General features: G+C 36.5%; 1 protein-coding gene across 1 annotated transcript in view; it reads left to right on the top strand.

The window, feature by feature from the left end:
• Positions 1-27076, top strand: part of Polq (DNA polymerase theta) — a 107355-nt gene that overhangs the window by 14211 nt on the left and 66068 nt on the right. The window contains exons 8-9 of the mRNA XM_027936100.2: positions 18888-19034; positions 20232-20444. Coding sequence (XP_027791901.2) covers positions 18888-19034; positions 20232-20444 — 360 coding nt within the window. The remainder of the gene's footprint in view (positions 1-18887; positions 19035-20231; positions 20445-27076) is intronic.

Genomic DNA, 27076 nt, shown 5'->3' on the forward strand with positions numbered 1-27076 from the left:
ATCTGAACATGTGGGTGGGACTACATGCAGGGACTAAGCCTGGGAAACCTGGAAAGGCCATGTTCATGGGCAACAGAGTGGGTGAAGGATTGACTCCTCTACCCCCACAAGTATTGTTTTAGTCAGCTTTTATTTTTTCCTAACTAAAAGAACAGTTTTAGAGGCTCACAGTTCCAGAGGTCTCAGTTCACAGACAGCTGGCTGCATTCTTTGGAGCTCAAGGTGAGGCAGATCATCATAGCAGAAGAGTGTGGTGGAGGGAAATGGCTCAAGACCTCACTTCAGGAAGCAGAGAGAGTCTGCACTCACCACATATAAAATATATATCCCAAAGGCATGTCCTATATGACCTACCTCCTCCAGCCAACTACTCTACCTGACTACAGTTACCATCCAGTTAATCCCTACGAGGGGATTAATTCATGGATTGGGTTGATGTTCTTATAACTCAATCATTCACCTAAACTTTCTTGCATTGTTTCACACATGAGCTTTTGGGAACACCTCATATCTAAACCAGAGCAAGTAGAATCCTTGGGAGGCTCCTGAGAACCAGACTCCCAACAGAGATAGGCAACTTCCAGGCACTAGTAGTATGTTGATCTAATCTCTCCAGAGCAGAAACCAGCAGAGCCCCTCAGGGCTGATTAGAGCTAAGTCCCACTTGCTGGAATTCCACCCATAAAACTCTACAGCTGCCCCACTCTGGGAGTGTATTATCTGGTCTGTGCAGACAAAATTTCAACTGATAGAACTTCCTCTCCCATCCTATTTTATACTGGGGAGAAGAGAAGTTGAGAATTATTTGGCCCAGCTTTAGTCTTAGGCCATCGCAACTGGCAGCTTTGGTGTACAACACAGAAAGAAGAAGGGGTTAACAGCACTCAGCCCTTGCTCTTGTTTAGTACATTCCATAAGAAATGGAAAGAAGGATAGGCATAGACACTGTCCATCTATTCTTTTTTTTAAAATTGGTCCTTAGTTATATGTGACAGTAGAATACATTTTGACATAATTATATGAGCATTGGAATATACATTATTCTAATTCTGACTCCAGTATTTCTTCTTCCCCTTCCTTTTCCCTACCCTTGCTCCGTTCCCTCTATTGATTTTTCTGCCATTTATCCATAGTTATTATTTTTTAAATTAGTTTCTTGTACATGATGGTGAGATTCACTGTGGTGTATTCATATATGTACGTAGGAAAGTTATGTCAGATTCATTCCACTGTCTTTCCTTTTCTTATACCTCCTTCCTTTCCTTCATTACCCTTTGCCTAATCCACTGAACTTCTATTCCTCATTCACTCCTTATTGTAGGTTAGATTCCACATATCAGAATACATCTGACATTTGTTTTTTATGCAACTTGTCTATTTCACTTAGCATGATAGTCTCTGGATCCATCTGTTTACAGGTAAATGTCATGAAGTCATTCTTCTTTATGGCTGTATAATACTCCACTATGTATATATGCCACATTTTGTGTATCCATTCATCTGTTGAAAGACACCTAGTTTGGCTCCTTGGCTTAGCTATTGTGAATTGTACTCTATAAACTGAGTCTCTGTAGTATATTGATTTTAATTCCTTTGGATATATACCAAGGAGTGGGATAACCAGGTCAGTGGTGGTTCCATTCCTAGTTTTTTGAGGAAACTCCATACTGCTTTCTAGAGTGGTTATACCAGTTTACAGTCCCATTAACAATGTATGAGTAGACTCTTTTCCCCACAGCCTCACCAACATTTATTGTTACTTATATTCTTGAAAATTGCCATTCTAACTGGAGATGAAATCTCAGTGTAGTTTTAATTTGTATTTCTCTAATTGCTAAAGATATAGAATCTTTTTCTATATATTTGTTGACTGTTAATATTTGTTCTTTTGAGAAGTGTCTGTTTAGTTCTTTTGCCCATTTATTGATTGGGTTATTTGTGTTTTTGGTGTTAAGTTTTTTGAGTTCTTTGTATATCCTGGAAATTAACAGCTTATCTAAGGTGCAGGTTGCAAAGATTCTCTCCCATTCCATAGGCTCTCTCTTTACATTCTTGATTGTTTTCATTGTTGTTAAGAAGCTTTTTGTTTGATGCCATCCCATTTATTGATTATTGCTTTTAATTATTGTGCTTTAACAAGGAGTCTTGTTTCAAGAAGTCAGTAGCTGAGCTGATATGTTGGAGTGTTGGGCCTACAGTTTCTTCTAGTGTGTGCAGGGTTTCTGGTCTAATTTCTAGATTTTTGATACATTTTGAGTTGAGTATTGTGCAGAATGAGAGATCATTGTTAATTTCATTCTATGCATATGGATTTCCATTTTCCCAGCACCATTTGTTGAAAAGTCTATCTTTTCTCTAACATATGTTTTTGGCACCTTTTCCTAGTATGCAATAACCATATTTATATGGGTTTGTCTCTATGTCTTCTATTCCAGGGGTCTTAGTGCCAATAGCATGCTGTTTTTGTTACTATAGTTCTGTAGTATACTTTGAGATCTAGTATTATGATGCCTCCTTCTTCACTTTTCTTGCTAAGGAATGGTTTGGCTGTTCTGGGTCTCTTATTTTTCCAAATGAATTTCACAACTGCTTTTTCTATTTCTGTCAAGAACATCATTGGAATTTTGATGGGAATTACATTGACTCTGTATATATGCATGAAGCATAATTTTGTTGAATTCCTTCCACATTTCCTCTATTTTCCTGACCCTTCTGCCTTACCCTTAATCTCCTTTTTATACTCCACTGACTTGCCTCTGTACTTATATCTGACCTCTACTCTTCTTTCTCCTTACTTTGTTCTAGTTTCTGCATGTGAGAGAAAACATTGAATTGATTTTCTGAGGCTTTTTTTTACTTAGCATGATGTTCTCCATTTCCTTCCATTTGCCTGCAAATGCCATAATTTTATTCTTCTTTATGGCTAAGTAAAACTCCATTTGTGTGTGTGTGTGTGTGTGTGTGTGTGTGTGTGTATTGCTTTTTCTTAATCCATTCATCTATTGACAATCTGTTGGGCTAGTTCCATAATTTGGCTATTGTGAATTGTGTTGCTATAAACACTGACGTAGCTGTATCACTATTGAATGATAAATTTAGTTCTTTTGGATAAATAACAAGGAGTGGTATAGCTGGATCATATGGTGATTCTATGCCTAGTTTTATGAGGAATCTCCATACTGCTTTCCAGAGTGGTTGTAATAATATGCAGTCCAACTTACAATGTATGAGTGTACCTATTCCTCCATATTCTTGCTATCATTTATTATTTGTACTCTTTTTATATTGATTCTTTTTAGTGACAGTAGAATCCACTTTGATATAATTATGAAAGCATGCAATATATATTGATCTAATTTAGCAATTGCCATTCTGGCTAGAATGAGATGAAATCTTAGTATAGTTTGAATTTATATTTCCCTGATGGCTAGAGATGCTAAACTTTTTTTTTCATTATTTGTTGGCCATTTGTATTTTTTTTTTAAGAAATATCTTCATTTATTTTGCCCATTTATTGAAATGATAGGGTTATTTTTAATTTTATTTTTGGTGTTAACTTGTTTGAATTCTTTATATTTCTGGATATTAATGCCCTGTCAGAGAAGTAGCTGGCAAAGATCTTCTCCCATTCAGTAGGGTCTCTCTTCATACTCCTAATATTTCCTTTGCTGTGCAGAAGCTTTATAATTTTATGGCATTCCACTTATTGATTTGTGTTTTATTTCTTGAGTTAGAGAGAAGTCTTTTTAAGGAAGTCAGTGCCAGCACCAACAGGATAGAATGTTGACTTGTGTTTTCTCCTAGCAGTTGCAAGTCTGGCTTAATGCTAAAAGTCTTTGATCTACTTTGACTTGACTTTTCTGTAGGGTGAGAGGGATCTAATTTGATTCTTTTCTGTATGAACATCCAGTTTTCCCAGCATCATTCATTAAAAAGACCTTGTCTCCAGCATATATTTTTAGTAACTTTGTCAAATATCAGATAACTATGTGTCTTGATTCCTATGACTTATATTCCACCGATCTTCAGGCCTATTTTAATGTCAATACAATGCTGTTGTCACTTTAGCTCTGTAGAACAATTTGAGAGCAGGTATTATGATTCCTCCAGCATCACTCTTATTTCTTAGGATTGTGTTGGCTATTATGGGTCTCATGCTTCTTAGTGAATTTTAGGACTGTTTTTTTTCTAGTTCTGTGAAGAATGTCATTGGTATTTTGATGGGTAGTGCATTGAATCTGTATATTGCTTTTGGTAATATGGCTGTTTAAAATGATTCATTCTCTTATTGAAGCACATATGAGGGCATTGCATCTTCTAATGTTGTCTTCAATTTCTTTCTTTGGTATTCTGTAATTTTCATGGTAGAGATCTTTCACCTATTGATTAGATTATTTCTATGTATTTTTTAGGGTATTGTGAATGGGATAGTTTTGTTGTTGTTGTTTGTTTTAAATTTCATTCTCAGCAGAATCACTGTTGGAGTTTAGGAAAGATTGCTAGGCATTGCTTTGGCTATTCTGGGTCTTTTATTTTTCCAAATGAATTTCATGATTGCCTTTTCTATTTCTATGAGGAATGACATTGGGATTTTAATTGAAATTGCATTGAATCTGTATAGCGCTTTTGGTAGTGTGGTCATTTTGACAATATTGATTCTCCCTATCCAAGAACATGAAGAACATGGGAGATCTTTCCATCTTTTAAGGTCTTTTTCAAATTCTTTCTTTAGTATTCTGTAGTTTTAATTGTGGAGGTCTTTCATTTCTTTTGTTAAATTGATTCCCAAGTTTTTTTTTTGTTGTTGTTGTTTTTGTTTTTTGAGGCTATTGTGAAAGGGGTAGTTTTCCTGATTTCTCTTTCAGAGGATTCATCACTGATGTATAGAAATGCATTTGATTTATGGGTATTGATTTGCATTCTGCTCCTTTGCTGAATTCATTTATTAATACTTAGAATTTTCTGGTGGAAATTTTTGGATCTTCTAAGTATAGAAACATGTCATTGGCAAATACTGATAGTTTGAGTTCTTTTCCTATTTATATCCCTTTAATTTCTTTTGTCTGGCTAGAGTTTCAAGGACTATGTTAAGTAGAAGTGGTGAAAGAGGGCATCCCTGTCTTATTCCAGTTTTTAAAGGGAATGCTTCCAATTTTTTCTCCATTTAGAATGATATTGGCTTTGGGTTTAGCATAGATAGCTTTTACATTGTTGAGGTATGTTCATACTATTTGTAGTTTTTCTAGTGTTTTGAACATGAAAGAGTGCTGTATTTTGTCAAATATTTTCTCTGCATCTGTTGATATAATCATATGATTCTTTAAATCTATTGTTGTGATGAATTACATTTATTGATTTCCATATGTTGAACCAACCTTGCATCCCTGGAATGAACCCCACTTGATCATGGTGCACTATCTTTTTTATATGCTTTTGTATGTGATTTGCCAGAAATTTATTGAGAATTTTTGCATCTATTTTCATCAGGGGTATTGGTCTGAGGTTTTCTTTCCTTGATGTGTCTCTGGCTGATTTTGGTATCAGGATGCTACTAGCCTCGTAGAATGAGTTTGGAAAATTAACTCCTTTTCTATTTTATAGAATAATTTGAGGAGTATTGGTATTAATTCTTCTTTGAAGGTCTTGTAGAACTCAGCTGAGAATTTGTCTGGTAGTTCTTTATTGACAAGTGAAGGAAATCATATGACCGTATGCATGTATGGATTGGTGTAGGAAAATCATATGACAAAATTCAACACCTTTTGATAAAAATTCAGAGAAATAGAACTAGAGAGTGTATGATTAAATTTTTTTTCCCTCAAAGATATGTTTAGCTTCTGACTCCACAGCTAGGAATAAGACCTTTTTCCTCCTTCCTCCAGAAATGGCATTATTATGATGTAATTGCCTAAGCTGGGATGATAAGGGATAGGATGTGCTCATGGTTCATCATTATAGGGAGAGCAGGACAAGCTTTGATTCAGCATGATGTGTGTCATTATATGATTATCTTCTCTCCTATTTAGTTTATGTTTGTAGTGAAACATTATAATTCCCTCACCTCTCATTTTGGGTATATTCTACAGGTGGTTTTTTTATGGTTCCCATTGAGGAATTGCATTTAACATAAGAAGAGCAAACTACTCTGATGTGAATTGGAGCAGTGTAACTTCAGTATTATACAGAATGCTATGCCTTACCTCTCCAACCCCACCCACTTAGTTCCTGATGTCACAGCGTTATATGTGTACATGTTGTGTGTTCCACACCATAGTATAAATTTTTTTCTGCTATATCATTATTTTCCATCTTGTAGAAAACATAAGTAGATCTAGTTTTTAAAATTTGCATGAATTTTCTTTACCTGAGGTCTTTCTGTCTGTATCAAGATCTGAGTTCCTGTCTAGTGTCCATTCAGTCTGAAGGACTCCCCTCACATAGCGCACACATAGGGCCTCCGATGCCCTCAGTTCCGAAACACAGTGGAAAGCAACACTCTGGGCTCTTTTTAATCAAGTGCAGTGGTTTGAATGTGTTTTTCTCTACCAAATTCCTGTTGACATTTCAGCCTCAGTGTAACAGTATAGAGAGGTGGGCATTCAGTAGGAGGTTAGGTCATGAGGTTCCAGTCCCATGAATGGCATGCCCAAGGACTGGCTTACCATTCATCCCAGCACACACACAATAGTATATTTTTCAAGTTGGAGGCAATGGCGTATGGCTGTGTTTTAATTAGCTTTTTTATCATTGTGACCAAGACACCTGATAAGAACAACTTGGAAGAGGAAACGTTTCTCTGGAGGATATAGTTTCTGAGGTCTCAGTCCGTAGATGGATGACTCTTGCTCTGGAATCAAGGTGAGGCAGCTCATCATGGGTGAAGGGCCCAGCGGAGGAAAGATGCTCACCTCAGGGCAATAGGACGAGACAGAGAAGAGCAGGGAAAGAGTCAGAGTGACAAAATACTTTTCAGAGGGCTGACACCAGTGACGCACCTCCTCCAGCCATGTACTGCTTGCCTACAGTTATCAGCTGGACAGAGCTTTCAACCTAGGATGGACTGAGTAGGTTGGGCCTTGGTGTGGTTGGGCCTTGCCCAGGCCCCGCAGATCCTTCCAGTGTTTATCCCAACAGATGTACCAGAGAGCCTGCCCTTCCCTTGGCCTGTGAGCCGCAACGGCCTGAGGAGGCCAAGCAGTCAGGGTAGAAGGGTGCTGCAAGTGCCAGTGTGCTTGCCATTCCTCTCTGCTTCTTCCATGTGGACACATCCATTCCCAGTGTAGCCTCCGAGCCTGACCCTGTGCCCCGCAGGTCTGAGTACCCCAGGACCAGCCCATAGCTGATCTTCAGTAGTTGGGTCGCAGAAGGCCGCAGCTCCATCTCCCAAGGTACCTCCTCAGGGCAATCGGTTGACAGCAGCAGGGGCAGGAAGGGAGTCACTAGGAATATCACCACCTATATACAAGGACTGTGTGCTGTGTGCAGTGCTTCCTCTGGCCCACCTTCAGAAGAAGAGTGGCTCTATTGGTTCCAAAACCAAGTGGCTCCAGTGGACATGCACATGAGACAGGCAGACCTGTGGACAGCCAGAAGACCCCTACCTCTGAGCATATGCATCGTGGAGCCTGCATCAGTCAGGAGTGGACTCAAACGGCTTCAGCAAGGAGGTGTGCCAGCTGGCTCAGGTTTCCCCACGCGGATTCCAGCCATGAGCATCTGGATCCACAGGACTCTCCTCTGCCCCCACCTACTGCAGATATCAGAGACTCATTTCCCTGGGACAGTCCTCCCTGCCCTCCTCCTCTTCTCTTTCTTCCCATTATTCTGGGATAGCAGAGAGAATCTTATACATTTAAAATTTTATAAAAAATTGATCTTCCAAAGATTTTTTTTTTTAAGGAAGGTTTAAATATACAAGAGAACCAAAAAGAAAAAACAAAAAAAGAGGGTGGCCTCAGGGCAAGAGCAGGAGCCCAACAGCCGTATATCCAAGGTCTGGACTGCTCTTGTTCAGTGTTGATTGACTCGCGTTCCTTGAGGCAGTGTAGATGGGCAGTCACTTGCCTTGAGTAAGGTAGATGGCAACTCTCTCCCCTTGACCTAGCATAGATGGAAATTCTCTTTTTGAGTCACTATAGGCTTGATTCTGCTTGATCTGATTGCTTTGGCCAGAAAGAAACCCTTTCCTAATCTTCAGGCTCCTCCCTGAGGTGTGTTGAGTGAGTGGGTGAGCAGCCTTTGGGAAGTATATATCTAGCGAGGCCTTGGAAACATCAAAAGATTGTGTGGCTGTAACTCCATAATTTACTTGCTGGAATATAAGAGGTGAACATGCCTGCAACAGTGGCTGGGTGCACTACCCACCCCAAATCTCCTCCTGGTTGCTGGTAAAGTTATATGGAGAAAGCACATGGATTTTGGGGACTGGAGATGTGTAAATGCTGCATGGATGCAAAGTGTACCCATGTGAAATTTCTCTTCTCCTTTGGGCTCTATCGACATTGAATTTTGTAAAGTGAAGTGCACACAAATAGATATTAAGGAACCCTCAGGTCAGTGGGGATGGGAGGCTTTGGGCTTCTTTCAGCTTTGGCATCTCCACAGGGCTGGGACACCCAGAACTGCTCAGGCAGCTTCTTCTTACCTTAGTGGTTAAAAAATGGATACCTTAAAAAAAAAAAAAGTCCCATTTGTCATATTGAGAATTCACCATTTTCACGGAGGGCCTCAGTTGAGAACTTCTCAGAGGGTTAGAAGTTTTTTAAAAAGAAAACACGTTTGAATATTTCTCTAAACAGCAAATTGAGAGTGATAAATCCCTCTGTGGTAAAGCCACTTCCTAGATTGAGGCCATGGCTCACTGTGTGCATCCAGGAAATGGAAGACCTAGGGCTTTGCACATGCTAGGTGAGCGCTCTACCGCTGAGCCACAACCTCAGTCCCAGACTTCTATATTTTGAACAATCCTGGACCTCAGAGATAAATTCCATTTTATCATGGTATATAATTATTGAATATACTCATGAATTTAGTTTACTAGTTGAGTTATTTTGTTGAGGAATTTTTGAATCCATGCTCAACAGGGATATTGGCCTTTAATTTTATTTTTTTCTGGTGTTCTTGTCTAGCTTTGATATAGCGTAGTGTTGGCCTTGTAAAATGTATTTAAATGTGTTTCTTCTTCAATATTTTGAAGGATTTGAGAAGGTTTGTTATCAGTACTTTTTTTTCCCTGCATGATGTAGAATTCAGCAGTGATGTTTTGTCTTCCTGGGCTTTACTTTTTTGAAAAGATTTGATTATTTTTTCAATCACTTTTATAGGATTTATTCATTTCTCCTAGATTCTCCACTTTGTGGTCTTGTTTTTAATCCAATCTGCCAGCCTGTTGATTGTGTGATCATCTATCAGTGTGGTTCTGAAGCAGCAGAGTTTGTACTTTATGTACTTGTAGTGTAAATATTGATGGGATTTGTAGTTACAGACTCACGTGCACACACACTGTTTAGGGAGACACAAATAATGCAACAAAAAATGCAAACAATATATAACATTAAATTAAATACTTAGTTCCTATTATGACATCTAATTGGCACAATAAACATAAATGGTAGGTCAGCAATTGCCATCAGTAAAAACAGTAAGTAATCATGTATTATATCAGGCATTATATAAACTAATTAATACTAAAAGATATTAAGAATAGAGCTAATTCAGAGGAAAGAAAATGAAGATAGGTGGGTAGAAAAGAGTTCACAGTTTCAAAAGATGAACAGAGATAATTTAGAAAAGATATAGAATATGATGTTTATGAGGGAGGAGGGAAAATAGAAGTAAAAACTAAAGGAAGAGTCAAAGAGAATAATAGAAACAGAAAAAGAGAAACAGGCAAATGAAAAACAATATAAAACAAACCCAAAATGTGCTAATCCAAAACCAACGAAAGACCCTAAATTTCAAAATACAAAGCAAAGAAGAATAAGTACGTTAAAAAAGTGGTATAGATGAGAAAAATAAACAAATATGTATATGTGTAAATGTCCTTTCACCATTCAGCATACAATAAAAAAAAAAAAGAAAAAATTGGAGATTCTTGGAGAAAAATTAGGGAATCATTCCATTGAGGTGGTCAGAATAATTCAGTGACAATATATGTTCACTGTCTATGTCAAAATGTCTTTCTTTCTGTTTCTTCTTGAGGTATATACTGACACAAGAGTAGGGGCCATGGGCTGATAAACCCTTCCTCTTTTTATGTTGCTCACCAAGTTGCCAGTTGGATTTCAAAAATTCTTATTTCCACTTCTTGGCATTATGAGTTAGGGTGGGATGGAAAATATTGTTGGCTGGAGTTGTGTCTGTACCACCAGTTTGATGCACTCCCAGGGGGGACCACTGTAGAGTTCTGGGATTGGAGTTCTTGTAGGTAGAGTTCCTGAAGTTGGGGCTTAGGTCTAGTCAGGCCTCAGGGGCTTTGTTGGGTAGTAACTGCTCTTTTGCAATTATTACTGCTAGAACGACATAGTTGATACTTGTTGTTTGCTTTCATATCAGATATAGTTCATAGTTACTTATTGTTTTTGCTGTTAGCAATTGCTGACTCTATCATTTCTGGGTTTTTTTTTGTGTGTGTGGTAGTTAATATTGTAGATATCATAGTAAGAATCGAATATTTAGTTTAATGCTGTATATTGTTTGCATTGGTTGCTGCTATTGTTTGTTCTCCCATTCTGTGAGTTGCTGGGAACCTACAGCAACACTACAAGTTAACAGGGTGGAAACTCTGCTGCTGAGCTAAACTCACAGACAAGGCAGTGCATATTGCTTCACACATAAATTAATGACACTTAGTCTTCAGCTATACTTTAATACAAAGAATAGGAAAGTTAAAACCCAAAACTAATGGCCAGGCCCCAAGTCTTAAAGGAATTAGAGTTTGTACCTGTTTTAAAGTTTTTTGAATGATCACTTTGTAACTGGTTAGATAAACAACTATTATTTTAGGTTAAAACAATATAGTTGATACCCTAAATATTTGAGAACTATATCTATCTGAGCCTTTTCTAAGTGTTATGTTAAAGTTTATAAAATGAAAGTTTATCTGGGTTTACTGTCAAGGTAACCAATAAGTGCTCTCTTTTATAAATTGTATCTGGCATTGAAAGGCCACACTTTTTTGAAGACCTATCTTATATCATCTATTCACTTTGATTAAGTCTATTTTTGATCACTACCACTGTTTCCTAAATGTATAAGAGATTTAAGGCCATCCTTTGATTTTTGCTGGTGCTGCTAACCTATGCATTGTTGTTACCCTACACTAGGGGTTCTAAATTGTACTTTAAAAATTAAACTTAGTTAAATGTAAAGCTTAGGAGAAGAGCACTTTACCAAGTTGGTGTTCTCTAAACTAAAATTATCTGTAGCAATAGTCTCAGATTTGTATAGAAATAACAAATTTGGTTCATATTTATTCATGTCATTTGATGTTTTATAACTGGATAAAGTAATCTGTTGTCAATAAGTTATATATACAATTTTATGTTACTCTTTGCACTAAAATATGAATTTAAATGTATTTTTGGAAGGTAATAAAGACAGCCTGATCTGTCTAAAGGTGACAGTGTAAAACATGGAAGCATTTTGCCACATTTTTTACAAAAAGAAAGTTAAAAACTCTTTAGCCTTTGTTTGATTCACGTTGCAGATGCATTATTTGTCAAGAGCCACACGTTCCCTGAGATAAGGCTCACCTTTCACCTTACTCCATGTTAAAATGGCTCCAAAATAGGCTAGACTTGAGCTCATTGAAAGTTGTGTTCAAAAAACGGATTTTTGTTGTGAAGATTACTGTGATCTCAAAATAAATAGATACGTATATAAAAAAATCACTGGAATTGAAGAGGGATGTGAGATGTGGGCTAAAAGAATAGATAATCTCTTCATGGAAATAATAACAGAAAATATTCCAAACCTTCAGAATGAGATGGACATGCATATACAGGAGGCATTCAGAACCTCAATGCCAGTAGTCCTCAAATTATTCCATGAAATGGAAAATGATGGAACACTTTCAAATTTATTTTATGAAGTCAATATCGCACTCATACCAAAAACAGATAAGGACACATCAAGGAAAGAAAACTATAGACCAATATTCCTGATGAATTTAGATGCAAAAACACTAATAAAATATTAGCAAATTGTGTTTTTTTTTATTTTTTATTTTGGGGATTGAACTCAGGGGCACTCAACCACTGAGCCACATCCCCAGCCCAATTTTGTATTTTATTTAGAGACAGAGTCTCACTGAGTTGCTTAGTGCCTCATTAAATTGCTGAGGCTAGCTTTGAACTTGTGATCCTCCTGCCTTCACCTCCCTATCTGCTGGGATTATAGGCATGTGCCATTGTGCCCAGCAGCAAATTGTGTTTTGAAATACATTAAGAAGATTATACCCTACAAGCAAGTTAGTTTTATTCCAGAGATGTAAGGAGGGTTTAAGATATGGAAATTAATAAATGTAATTTATCACATGGACAGAATTAAGGACAAAAATCACTTAGTAATCTCAATAGATGCAGAGAAATCCTTCAACAAATTCAGCACGCCTTCATGATAAAAATACTAAAGAAACTAGGGAAAGAGAGAACCTATCTCAACATTATAACGGCTGTTCATGAAAGACCCAAAGCCAACTCTTCCATTTCTCATGACTAAAACACTCAGGGTCACTCCAGGTGAACTGGGCTGCAGGAAATAATCACACAAGAGACAGAGATACCTTTTTCTTTTGGTCCTGTTACAGCTCCTCTGACCTTAAGGGTCCGCAGAAAGAGAGCAAGAGAGCAGTGCTGAACCCTTTTATTGAGGAGAAGCCATTCAAATGAGGCAAGGGGTCAGGTTTCAGGAGTAAATCTAACCAAGGAAATGAAAGATCTCTACCATGAAAATTAGAACATTGAAAAAAGAAATTGAAGAAGACCACAGAAGATGGAAAGACCTCTTGTGTTCTTGGATAGGCAGAATTAATATTGTTGAAATGGCCCTACTACCAAAAGCAATATACGAATTTGATGCAGTCCTCCCATCAAAATGCCAATGATATTCTTCGCAGAACTAGAAAAAACAGTTCTAAAGTTCATCTGGTAGAATATAAGACCCAGAGTAGGCAAAGCAATTTTAGCCAAAAAAGCAATGTTGGAAACATCAAAATACCTGCCTTCAAATTTTACCACAGAGCTGTAATTACATGGTATTGACATAAGAATAGATACATTGAACAGTGATACAGAATATAAGGCACAGAGACAAATCCACACAGATGCAGTCATCTTATCCTTGACAAAAGTGACAAAAATATATACTGGAGAATCGACAGCTTTTAAACTAATGGTGTGGGGATGCCCAGTTATACATGTGTAGAAGTGACGAGTTCCACAAGTAAAACATTCAGGGTCATTCCAGGTGAACTGGGCTGCACGAAATAATCACACAGAGACAAAGAAATACCTTTTTCTTTGGGTCCTGTGACAACTCCTCTGACCTTAGTTAGGGGTCTGTGGAAAGAGAGCTAGGAGCAGGAGCTGAACCCTTTTATTGGGGATAAGCCACTCAAATGAGGCAAGAGGTCAGGTTTCAGGGGTTGAGTCTAACTTCATGATGTCTGTTTTCAGCAGATTGACTGACATCTAGGAAGGACATGCCTATTTCATGAGGTGTGTGGGGGTCTTAGCAGAGCAAGTGAAAAGACCAGAGCTAGACCCACTCAAACAGAGGGGCAATGTTGGTTCAGTCTACTGTGTGCACTCAATGCTCATAGTTCACACACACACAGCCCACAGCTGGCTTGCCACATCTCCACATTCTCATTACTCAAGGCTCAGGGGCACTCAGTTCCTATGTGGCAGCTCCTGACATAGAAGAACAAAACTAGACCCTTATCTCTCGCCTTCCACAAAAGTCAACTTAAAGTGAATCAAAGACCTTAGAATTAGACCAGAAACCATGCAACTCCTAGAAGACAATGTTGGGTCACATTCCAGCTTTGTGGTATAGGCAATGGCTTTCTCAATAGGACTCCTACAGATCAGGAAATAATACCAGAGATAATAAATGGGACAGCACCAAATTAAAAACTTTTGCACAGGAAAGGAAACAATTAGGAATGTGAAGAGAGAACCCATAGAATAGGAGATTATCTTTGCTAGCTACTCTTCTGATAGAGGATTAATATCTAGAATATATAAAGAGCTAAAAATACACTGAAAAAAATCACATAATGCAATGAATAAATAGGAAAATGAATTAAACAGACACTTCTCAAAAGAAGAAATACAAACGATCAACAAAAACTTAAAAAATGTTTAACATCATTAGCAATTTGGGAAATGTAAATCAAAACTACATTAAGATTTCATCTATACCAGGCAGAATGGCAGTCATCAAGAATATCAATAATAAAACAAAAGAAAGTATTTAAAAAATTGACAAAACTAAAAGTTGGTTCTTCGAAAAAATAAATAAGATCGTAAGCCATGCTAACGAAGAGAAGAAGAGAGAGAACTCAAATTACTAACATATGGGATGAAAAAGGCAATATCACAACAGACACTACAGAAATACAGAAGATAATTAGAAATTATTTTGAAACCCTATATTCCAATAAAATAGAAGATAGTGAAGACATCGATAAATTTCTTAAGTCATATGATTTGCCCAGATTGAGTCAGGAGGATACACACAACTTAAACAGACCAATATCAATGGAGGAAATAGAAGAAGCCATCAAAAGACTACCAACCAAGAAAAGCCCAGGACTGGATGGGTATACAGCAGAGTTTTACAAAACCTTTAAAGAAGAACTAATACCAATACTTTTCAAGTTATTTCAGGAAATAGAAAAAGAGGGAGCTCTGTCAAATTCATTCTTCGAGGCCAACATCACCCTGATTCCGAAACCAGACAAAGACACTTCAAAGAAAGAAAATTACAGACCAATATCTGTGATGAACCTAGATGCAAAAATCCTCAATAAAATTCTGGCGAATGCGATACAAAAACACATCAAAAAAATTGTGCACCATGATCAAGTAGGATTCATCCCTGGGATGCAAGGCTGATTCAATATACGGAAATCAATAAATGTAATTCACCACATCAATAGACTTAAAGATAAGAACCATAAGATCATCTCGATAGACGCAAAAAAAGCATTTGACAAAGAACAGCATCCCTTTATGTTCAAAACACTAGAAAAAGTAGGGATAACAGGAACTTACCTCAACATTGTAAAAGCTATCTATGCTAAGCCTCAGGCTAGCATCATTCTAAACGGAGAAAAATTGAAGGCATTCCCTCTAAAATCTGGAACAAGACAGGGATGCCCTCTCTCACCACTTCTATTCAACATAGTTCTTGAAACACTGGCCAGAGCAATTAGACGAAAGAAATTAAAGGCATAAAGATAGGAAAAGAAAATTGGCACTATTTGCGAATGACATGATCCTATACCTAGAAGACCCAAAAAGTTCTACAAAGAAACTTCTAGAGCTAGTAAATAAATTCAGCAAAGTGGCAGGATATAAAATCAACATGCATAAATCAAAGGCATTCCTGTATATCAGTGACAAATCTTCTGAAATGGAAATGAGGACAACCACCCCATTCACAATATCCTCAAAAAAAAAAAAAATACTTGGGAATTAACCTAACAAAAGAGGTGAAAGATTTATACAATGAAAACTACAGAACCCTAAAGAGAGAAATAGAAGAAGATCTTTGAAGATGGAAAAATATACCCTGTTCATGGATAGGCAGAAGTAATATCATCAAGATGGCGATATTACCAAAAGTACTCTATAGGTTTAATGCAATGCCAATCAAAATCCCAACAGCATTTCTTGTAGAAATAGATAAAGCAATCATGAAATTCATCTGGAAAAATAAAAGACCCAGAATAGCAAAAGCAATTCTAAGCAGGAAGAGTGAAACAGGCGGTATAGCGATACTAGACTTCAAACTATACTACACAGCAATAGTAACAAAAACAGCATGGTACTGGTACCAAACAGGTGGGTGGACCAATGGTACAGAACAGAGGACACAGAGACCAATCCACAAAATTACAACTACCTTATATTAGACAAAGGTGCTAAAAGCATGCAGTGGAGAAAGGATAGCATCTTCAACAAATGGTGCTGGGAAAACTGGAAATCCATATGCAACAAAATGAAACTGAATCCCTTTCTCTCGCTATGCACAAAAGTTAACTCAAAATGGATCAAGGAGCTTGATATCAAACCAGAAATACTGCGTCTGATAAAAGAAAAAGTTGGCTCTAATCTCCATCTCGTGGGGTCGGGCTCCAAATTCCTTAATAGGACACCTATAGCACAAGAGTTAAAAACAAGAATCAACAAATGGGACATACTCAAACTAAAATTTTTTTTTCTCAGCAAGAGAAACAATAAGAGAGGTAAATAGGGAGCCTACATCCTGGGAACAAATTTTTACTCCTCACACTTCAGATAGAGCCCTAATATCCAGAGTATACAAAGAACTCAAAAAATTAAACAATAAGAAAACAAATAACCAATCAACAAATGGGCCAAGTACCTGAACAGACACTTCTCAGAGAAGGATATACAATTAATCAACAAGTACATGAAAAATGCTCACCATCTCTAGCAGTCAGAGAAATGCAAATCGAAACCACCCTAAGATACCATCTCACTCCAGTAAGATTGGCAGCCATTATGAAGTCAAACAACAACAAGTGCTGGCGAGGATGTGGGGAAAAGGGTACACTTGTACATTGCTGGTGGGACTGCAAATTGGTGCAGCCAATCTGGAAAGCAGTATGGAGATTCCTTGGAAAGCTGGGATGGAACCCTTCTTGGACTATTCCCCAAAGACCTAAAAAGAGCGTACTATAGGGATACAGCTACATCGATGTTCATAGCAGCACAATTCACAATAGCTAGACTGTGGAACCAACCTAGATGCCTTCAATAGATGAATGGATAAAAAAATGTGGCATTTATACACAATGGAATATTACTCAGCACTAAAAAATAACAAAATCATGGCATTTGCAGGGAAATGGATGGCATTACAGCATTTATGTTAAGTGAAGCTAGCCAATCCCTAAAAAACAAATGCTGATTGTCTTCTTTGATATAAGGAGGGCAACTCAAAACAGAGCAGGGAGGAAGAGCATGAGAAGAAGATTACCATTAAACAGGGAGGAGAGGTGGGAGGGAAAGGGAGAGAGAAGGGGAATTGCATGGAAATGGAAGGAGACCCTCACTGTTATGCAAAATTACATATAAGAGGATGTGAGGGGAAAGGGGAAAAAACAAGAGAGAGAAATGAATTACAATAGATGAGGTAGAGAGAGAAGATGGGAGGGGAGAGAAGGGGGGATAGTAGGGGATAGGAAAGGCAGCAAAATACAGCAGACACTAGTATGGCAGTATGTATAAACGTGGATGTGTAACCGATGTGATTCTGCAATCTGTACATGTGGTAAAAATGGGAGTTCATAACCCACTTGAATCAAATGTATGAAATATGATATGTCAAGAGCATTGCAGTGTTTTGAACAACCAATAAAAAAAAAGAAACAATAAAAAAAAATACCAATAATAAATGCTGGAGAGAATGTGGCGAGAATGGTACACTTTTACACTGTTGGTTGAACTATATATTAGTACAAACCACTGTGGAAATCAGTGTGGGGGCTTCTCAAAAGCTTAGGCATGGAACCACCATGTAACCCAGCTTTAACCACTTCTCAGTATTTATCCTGAAGAATTAAAGTCATCTTACTGCAATGATACATCCCTACCCATGTTTGTAGTAGCATAATTCACAACAGCTAAACTATGAAACCAGCCCTAGGTGTCAATCAAAACAGATAACGGAGAAAGAAAATGTCTATACAAACAATGGAGTTTTATTCAGCCATAAAGAAAAATGAAATTATATCATTTGCAGGAAAATGGATGGAACTAGAAGCCATCATGTTAAGCAAATTAAGTTAAACTCAGAAGGTTAAGAGTCATGTTTTCTCTCATATGCAGAAGCTAGAGTAGAAAAAAGGAAAACAAAGGTTGGGGTGGATTTCATAAAAAGCAAAGGAAGATCAGTAGAGAAAAGTGACCAAGGGATGGGAGGTGGGAGGGGGGAAGTGCTAGGAGTGATATTGGCCAAATCATATTCTTATATTTTGTGCATGTGTGAATATGTAAATGCAAATCTCATCAATATTTACAACTATAATGCACCAGTACAAAAAAATGTGGAAAAAACCAAAAAATGAAATAATGTTTTCTGCACTGAAGACAGTTAAAGTCTTACTGGGGTAGAGGGTTACATAGAGCAAAGTCAGCAGGTATTGTGTGTTTGGTTATTTCTTATTAGGCTGGAATACTTCTCATAGAGAACAAGACTCCTAGGTGGTGCTGATACTGCTGATTGGTTGGACAAACACTGAGCAAGGGTTTTGAATTTGGGGCTTTGAATGGTAATTAGTATCTGTAATCATCTCCTTCCTTCAACAGGTTCCTTTGACCCCTCACCCTCATCCCCCAACATACACACTGATGGACTTGGGATCACTCTAATGCCGAGTTTCCTAAACTTTTGTGCCCATTTAAAATAACCTGGGAAGAATTAAAGATTCCTTATGTGCAGGTCACACCCTATATCAATCACATCACAGTATCCAGGGGTCAGTAGTTTTAAAAGATCCCCAGATCTTTATAGTATGCAACAGTTTTTGACCCATTCCCTAGTATTTAACTCTCTCATGACTTAGGGAGATAACACTCCAAGAGGTAAACAGTGTTGAGATGTTTATTTTGTGTGTGTGTTTGTGACAGGATTGGTAAAACCATCTGAATTTCCACCAGTGATTCTGGAACAAAAAGCCCTCCTGGAAGTAATGGATCAGTTAAAACGTTCACCTTCGGGATTGGACTTTGTATTACAGAATACTGTCCCATGGGGAGTAGCATTTCATCATGCAGGTATTCCATATTTACAATCTGTTATCTAGAAACCCTCTATAAAAATTCTCAAATTTCTTCATTTTGATATTTATGTTCACTTATTAATTAACAAGACATATCTAATTAACAAGAAATATTTTTTAATCTCAATATTCTTGTATCTCATTTTAAGAAATTGCATAATTAAGTTAAACAAGAATAAAACAAACATGTTCAAGTTTACTTATCTATGTAGTGTATAGTACTATATAAAGGCTTTTTTGAATCATTGGGTAAGTAAATTCTAAAATTATTATGTTTCTGTACTGTTTCCTTAAAATTTAGAGTATGCTTGCTACTTTTATGCCATCTGAATGTATCTTTTTATCTCAAGAGTACGAAATATTCTCAGAGATATCAAAATCAAATTTATTTTAGAAATTGTGATATTGCATTTGGAGAGGGCTAGAATGCTTAAAATCAGAGATTATGGCAGTCATTGAATTAAATAACTTTTTTTCAGGAAGTGTTCTATCCATGATCATATGTTCTAAGGATCTGATAAAAAATATATAGTTTCTACGATTGAGAATTTAACCTTTTTAACTTATTTTAAATGTTTATCAGTATATATATATATATATATATATATATATATATATATATATATAAAATGGTAACAGTTATGTGATTTTTAATCATGATGTATACAGTATGTATAATACACCTATGTATATATCATGATACAAAATTTAAAATAAATTTTAGTAAATCTACCAAATTTATTTAAATTTTCTAAAATTTAAAATTTATTTTAAAATAAATTTAAAAGAACACCCAAAAGAATAGGGATTGGGAAACTGTAGTATGCTATAAATTTAGCTTGCCATCTGTTTTTTTTTTTTTTTTTAAGTTTTATTGGAACACTATCATGCCTATTTGTTCTGTGTCTGTTTTTATGTGACAGTGGCAGGGTAGAATAGTTACAACAGAGTTTACCTATTCTGCAAAATCTAAAAAAAAGGAAAAATTTGTTGACCCCAGATCTAGAAGATATAGTAGGGGTGGCAGATTATGCTCTTAAATAAATAGACTGATGATTTTTCTGTTGTTGTAACAATAGCTAAAGAAAATCTTTGGGGTCTTGTAGCAAATCCTCACATTGTTTATAAGTTATCAACTATAGCTTCATTATATGTTAATAAATATGTTTTTGGAACCCCCTTTTCTTTTCAGGGCTTACTTTTGAGGAGAGGGATATCATTGAAGGAGCCTTCCGTCAAGGTCTCATTCGAGTCTTGGCAGCAACTTCTACTCTTTCTTCTGGGGTGAATTTACCTGCACGTCGTGTGATTATTCGGACTCCTATTTTCAGTGGTCGACCTCTAGATATTCTTACTTACAAGCAGATGGTTGGTCGTGCTGGCAGGAAAGGAGTTGATACAATGGGTGAGTTTGAATTTAATTGTAGTAGCATTACGAAAGGACAGTGTCGTCAAACTTGAAATTTTGACTAATACTTGGCCCCGTTTTTCACTGTACTGTTTCTTCATTATCCAGTGTACTTGGACAAGTCATCTTTTTGGATTTACTTAATATTTATAGTGAATATCAGTTACAATTTTCACATATTGTCAACCATTGGTTTTCTACTAATGTAGAATTAAGATTTTCTTTTGTAGCTTATACAGTGAAATGATTCAGTGTTACATAAATCAAGATGATTTCTTATTACATTAGCTGGGACATGATTTTTAGTTTGCAAATATAGTCTACTCTTTTTTAAAAATCTTATTTATTTTTATTTATATAAAACAGTAGAATGCATTACAATTCTTATTACATATATAGAGCTCAATTTTTTATATCTCTGGTTGTTTACATAATAACACTCATACCAATTCATGTCTTCATACATCTACTTTGGATAATAATGATCATCACATTCAACCATCATTAATTGGGACATGATTTTTAGTTTGTAAGTATAGTCAACTCTTTAATTCTAATTAATTTTCTTTTTTTTAATATATTTTATTTACATTTTTTAGTTCTCGGCAGACACAACATATTTGTTTGTATGTGGTGCTGAGGATCGAACTCGGGCCGCACGCCTGCCAGGGGAGCGCGCTACCGCTTGAGCCACATCCCCAGCCCCTCTAATTAATTTTCATAGATATTAATTCTGCTTAGGTTTATGGTCTCAGAAGTCAGACCGGGATTTTAAGAGCTGAGAAGCATCCTCACACTTTTTGAATAGGCATTTTATTCTTTTTTCAAGTTTATTTATTTATTCTAATCAGTTATATATGACAGCAGAATGCACTTCAATCATTATACACAAGTGGAGCAGGATTTTTCACTTCTCTGGTTGTACACAAAGTAGTCACACCATTTGTATCTTCATAAATGTACCTACGGTAATGATGTCCATCTCTTTCCACCATCTTTCCTATCCCCATGCCCCCTCCCTTTCCCTCCCTACCCTTTGCCCTATCTAAAGTTCCTCCATTCCTCCCATAATCTCCCCCCATCCCCATTATGACTCAGCATCCACTTATCAGAGAAAACATTCAGTCTTTGTTTTTTTAGCATTGGCTTTCTTCACTTAGCATGATAGTCTCCAGCTCCATCCATTTACCTGCAAATGCTATGATTTTATTCTCTTTTAACGCTGAATAATATTCCATTGTGTATATATACCACAGTTTCTTTATCCATTCGTCTATTGAAGGGCATCTAGGTTGGTTCCACAGTTTAGTTATTGTGAATTGTGCTGCTATAAATATTGATGTGGCTGCATCCTTGTAGTGTACTATTTTTAAGTCCTTTGGGTATACATTGAGGAGTGGGATAGCTGGGTCAAATTCCAGGTTTTCCAAGAAATCTCCATACTGCTTTCCACATTGGTTGTACCAGTTTGCAACTCCACCAGCAATGTATCAGTGTGTCTTTTTCTCCACATCCTCGCCAACAGTTATTGTTGTTTCTATTCTTAATAGCTGCCATTCTGAGTGGAGTGAGATGAAATCTTAGAGTAGTTAATTTGCATTCTTTAATTGCTAGAGAGGTTGAATATTTTTTCATATATTTGTTGATCGATTATATAACTTCTTCTGAGAGTGTCTGTTCAGTTCCTTATCCCATTTATTGATTGGGTTATTTCCTTTTTTGGTGTTAAGTTTTTGAGTTCTTTATATATCCTGGAGATTAGTGCTCTATCTGATATGCATGTGGTAAAATTTGCTCCCATTCTGTAGGCTCTCTCTTCACTTCACTGATTGTTTCTTTTGCTGAGAAGAAGCTTTTCAGTTTGATTTATTGATTCTTGATTTTATTTCTTGTGCTATTGGAGTCTTGTTAAGGAAGTCAGGACCTAATCTGACATGATGAAGATTAGGGCCTACTTTTTCTTCTATTAGGCGCAGGGTCTCTGGTCTAATTCCTAGGTCCTTGATCCACTTTGAATTGAATTTTTTGCATGATGAATTTTGTTTTGTATGGATTTCCAGTTTCCCCAGCACCATTTGTTGAAGAGTCTATCTTTTCTCCAATATATGTTTTTGGCTCCTTTGTCTAGTATGAGATAATGTATATTTATGTGGGTTTGTCTCTGTGTCCTCTATTCTGTACCATTGGTCTACAAGTCTTTGTTGGTGCCAATACCATTCTATTTTTGTTACTATTACTCTGTAATATAAATGTAAGGACTGATATATTGATGCCACCTGGTTCTTTCTTCTTGATAAGGATTGCTTTGGCTATTTTGGGTCTCATATTTTTCCGGATGAATTTCATGATTGCTTTTTCTGTTTCTATGTTGAATGCCATTGGGATTTTGATTGGAATTGCATTAAATCTGTATAGTGCTTTTAGTAGTATGGTCATTTTGACAATATTAATTCTGCCTGTGAATAGGCATTTTATATTCCACTTTTTCCTCCCAATTGATTCTGGCTCAGAAAACACTCTTTCAGTTTCTTATCTTGTACTGGCAAGCAATGATATTACCAGCAATCCATACAAAATTTTTTGACTTAAGCAATGAAGAAACTGTTCTCAACTAAATATCAAGAGAGAAAAAAAAATATTATTTTGAATCTGCTATACCATTGAGATCATTTGATGTTTTACTAAATTGTTAAAGAAACTTAGGAAGAATATTCTCTGTCATTTCATCTTTCTCCTATAGGATTGTTATACTATATATGCCCCCCAAAACAAAAACAAAAACAAAAAAAATCCCATCAACATCAAAAAAACCAATAAAAACCTTTGCAACTACTAAAGAGAAATTAAGAAATCCAGCAGAGAAACAAAAAGTGTTAATGGAAAAATAGGTGGGTTATTTTGGGTACTAAAAGCTGAGTAGGATAAGCAGAGAAACAAAAAGTGTTAATGGAAAAATAGGTGGGTTATTTTGGGTACTAAAAGCTGAGTAGGATACTGAGGAAGTGACTTTTAGAACCACCCAATTTTTCACATGAACTCCCCAAATATAGTTGATTCTTATTATTTACAGATTCCATATTTGTGAATTTCCCCATTTATTAGAATTTTCTCAGAAATCTGGGGCCTTATTTTATTTTTTATTTATTCAGAATTCTGGGGGGTTTGTGGATATGTACAAAGCTGCAAAAAATCTGAGTCTTTGCAAGTACACTTTTCTGCTGAGGTCATAAGTCTGCCTTCTTCCTTCAGCTCCTTTACTGTAAACAAACATCCTTTAAGGGTCTATTTAGTGCCACATTTTTCATAATTTTATGTATTTTCATGGTGATTTTTGTTTAAAATGATTTCTAGATATAGTGTTAAACTTCTAGCTAGTAATTCCTTTCTGCATTAAGTCTAGATGTGCCTTCTAGAAAAATATTTTAAATGAGCTTTGTTCAGGCATGAGCTATAGGAGTGTTGTCTGTAAGTGCAGTTAATAAATCAATAATATATATTAAATAACATATCTTTAAGCAGAGACAGATGAAACAAGGTTTAGTGTTCAATGATGAAAAGGTTGTGACTCTAGTCCTAGGCTCACAGGAAATTCCTCTGTTCTCCCCCTGTGCAATGATGCAGAATTCACCTTTTGGTGACTCTATAGAATGTAACTACCACAGATAACAAGAATTTACTATGATTTATTGGTGACTGGATTAGTTAGAATATAAATTTATTGCTATAATGAAAATCGACATATGTAAATAATATAGAATTAAATTTCTTCCTGCCTCCCTTCTTCCCTCCTTTCCTTTCCTTTCCTTTTCTTTCCTTTCCTTTCCTTCCCTTTCCCTTTCCCTTTCCCTTTCCCTTTCCCTTTCCCTTTCCCTTTCCTTTTTGGTACTGGGGTTTGAACCCAGGGGCATTTTACCATTGAACCATATCCCCAGTCCTTTTTAATTTTTTTAATTAATTTTTTTTGAGACAGGGTCTCAGTAAATTGCTAAGGTTCTTGGTAAGTAGCTGAGACTGGCCTCAAACTTGGGATCCTTCTGTCTCAGCCTCCTGAGAAATTAGTTTCTTTCTCATAATGGTTTGCCACCTGGGGTTGACATGCTGGTGTAACGTGTTAGACACCTCATCTTTCATTTTGTTTTTCCAGCAATATAGTTTCTATCCTTTGGCACAAAATGGCTAGTCCAGTCTCTTTCATCATTTGCATTTGAAACATCAGGAAGAGGATGATGAGGAAATAAAACACATGCCCTGCCCTTAATGGGCACCACCTAGAAGTTGCCTATAATATTTCTCCTCACATACAGTTGACCAGAACTTAGTCACATGATTATATTCCCCAATTGTAAAGAGGCTGGGGAATCTAATCTTTAGCTGAATGGCTGTGTGCTGGACTTAAGGGTTTTATTAAAGGAAGACTGAGAGGATGGGTATTTGGACACAACTGTCATTCTCAGACCCAGCAACAAATGACTCATTTTACAATCTCTGAAGGATTATTACTCCGCTTCTTTTTTAAGCCCTAAATATTTTGATGATTAAAAAAGCTTCCAAATTATTAGATTTCCCTTATGATAGGTATCAGAGAAGTTTATCCTGTTTTTCTCTTATTTTACTACAAATTATGCAAATGGTATGTTTTGTAAGGGTGGGGGGAATAAAGTAAGGTACTCCTATTCCTATTTGCCTCACCCTACCCTTCTCCAAACTGGTTTCTCAGTAGATTCACAATTCCAGAGAAAGAAATGTAAGTCTCTTTTATGTAGATATTCTTTCTTCAGGTCCAGAGGGCCTTTAAGTTAACAAAAAAGATAAGGAGGTCTTATTTACCTTAGCTTGTGTTTATCATATGAAGAACAATTGGAAGATTGGTTCTCTGGGTTAATTATGAAGCCTTAAGTCATATGGTATTACATCAGAATTAAAAATACCTTAATAACTCCATTTCTTAATTCTTGAAGTCTTTTGAGCTTTTGACCTTGCATTCCTATCAGGATGGCATATAACTTGCTCAGAACTTTAAGCAAGTACGGAATGTGGGAATATTGTGTTTTATATTCACCATGAAGATTTAAATGCTTGGTTTCACTTTTCATACTGTGTAGTATCTTTGTAACTTCTGTGCATTTCATAGATTGTTATTAACATTTCCTGGAGAGTATATGGCATTTTATTTAGATAACATGGTGTTTTATTTAGATCATCTGTAGATTATGTGGAATCTTCCATTGTAGGATGATGGTGCTTTGTGTCAAAATAATGATTTACAGGGTCAACAGTCAGTAATAAATGTTTGATTTTAAATAGCTTCAAGTTCCCTCTTGTGGTATCAATGAGACCAGACAAGTGGGAGTAGGAACCTGTATAAATATATATTGGCATTTATTTGGACATTTTCATAAATCTTGCCCATCCTCCAAAAGGGTAGTCCATTTAATTAAATAAACAAATTTCTCAGGAGCCTGAGACAGGAGTATTCCAAGTTTGAGGTCAATCTCAGCAACTTATCAAGACCCTCAGCAATTTAATGAGACCCTGTGGCAAAAAAATAAAATAAAAATAAAAGGACTGGGGATATGGTTCAATGGTAATGTACCCCTGGGTTCAAACCCCATTTCCAAAAAAGAAAGAAAGGAAGGAAAGAAGAAAGAAGGTAGGAAGAATTTATTTCTATCTTGTTTAAATATGTTGACTTTTATTACAGCAATAAATTTATATTCTAACTAATCTAATCAATAAATCATAGTCAATTCTTGTTATCTGTAGTAGTTACATTCTATATTTAAACAACTCAGTAGCTTATTATTTTACTGCTAATACTAGTCAGCTCATTTTGTAGTGCTTCTTCCTTCAGCTGGGTTGTTTTGTGGGCATTCAAAGAGTCAGGGGACATTTTATTCATGTTTTTAAAAGCTGGATATTGACAAATTTTAATTATACTTTTTTTTTTTTTTGTATTGGGGATTGAACTTAGGGGTGCTTTGCCACTAAGTTATATCCTATATCTCACGTTCTTTCTATTTTTTAGTTTGAGACTGGGCCTCCTATGTTGTTGAGGCTGACCTTGAACTTGTGATCCCACTGCTTCATAGATTATAGGTGTGTTCCACCATGACTAGCATAATTGTATATCTTTATAGGGTACAAAGTGATGCTATGATATATGTATAGGAAGTGATTGAATCAAGCTAATTAGCATATGCATCACCTCAAATATTGATACTTCCTGTATAACTACATATTATAAACTTTGATCAACATCTCTCCATTTTTTCCACTCCCAGCCTCTAGTAACAACCATTCAGATGTTATAGTTAAAGCTTCATCCCGGGGTTTCATAAACTGACTTCCAGACCACTCATGTATAATCGAATCAAGCCTTTATTGAAGCACACCGGTGGCGGCTGACCAGAACATAAAGCTGTTCCCCTGATCAGCCCCGAACAATTGCAAGGGCACTCCTTATAAGCCTGAAAACCGCAAAAAGGATGTTTGGGGGGCGGGGGTGGGGGGTCTAGCCAATGCAAGCAAGCCAGGTTACAGAAGCGGGTCAGTGCAGTCAAGTGGGGGGAAGCCTAACCAATCACATTAGCCCAGTCACCCCAGTTACAGAAACAGAGCCCCGTTACCCT

Source organism: Marmota flaviventris, chromosome 8 (assembly GCF_047511675.1).
Source record: "Marmota flaviventris isolate mMarFla1 chromosome 8, mMarFla1.hap1, whole genome shotgun sequence".
In the NCBI taxonomy this organism is placed as follows: domain Eukaryota; kingdom Metazoa; phylum Chordata; class Mammalia; order Rodentia; family Sciuridae; genus Marmota; species Marmota flaviventris.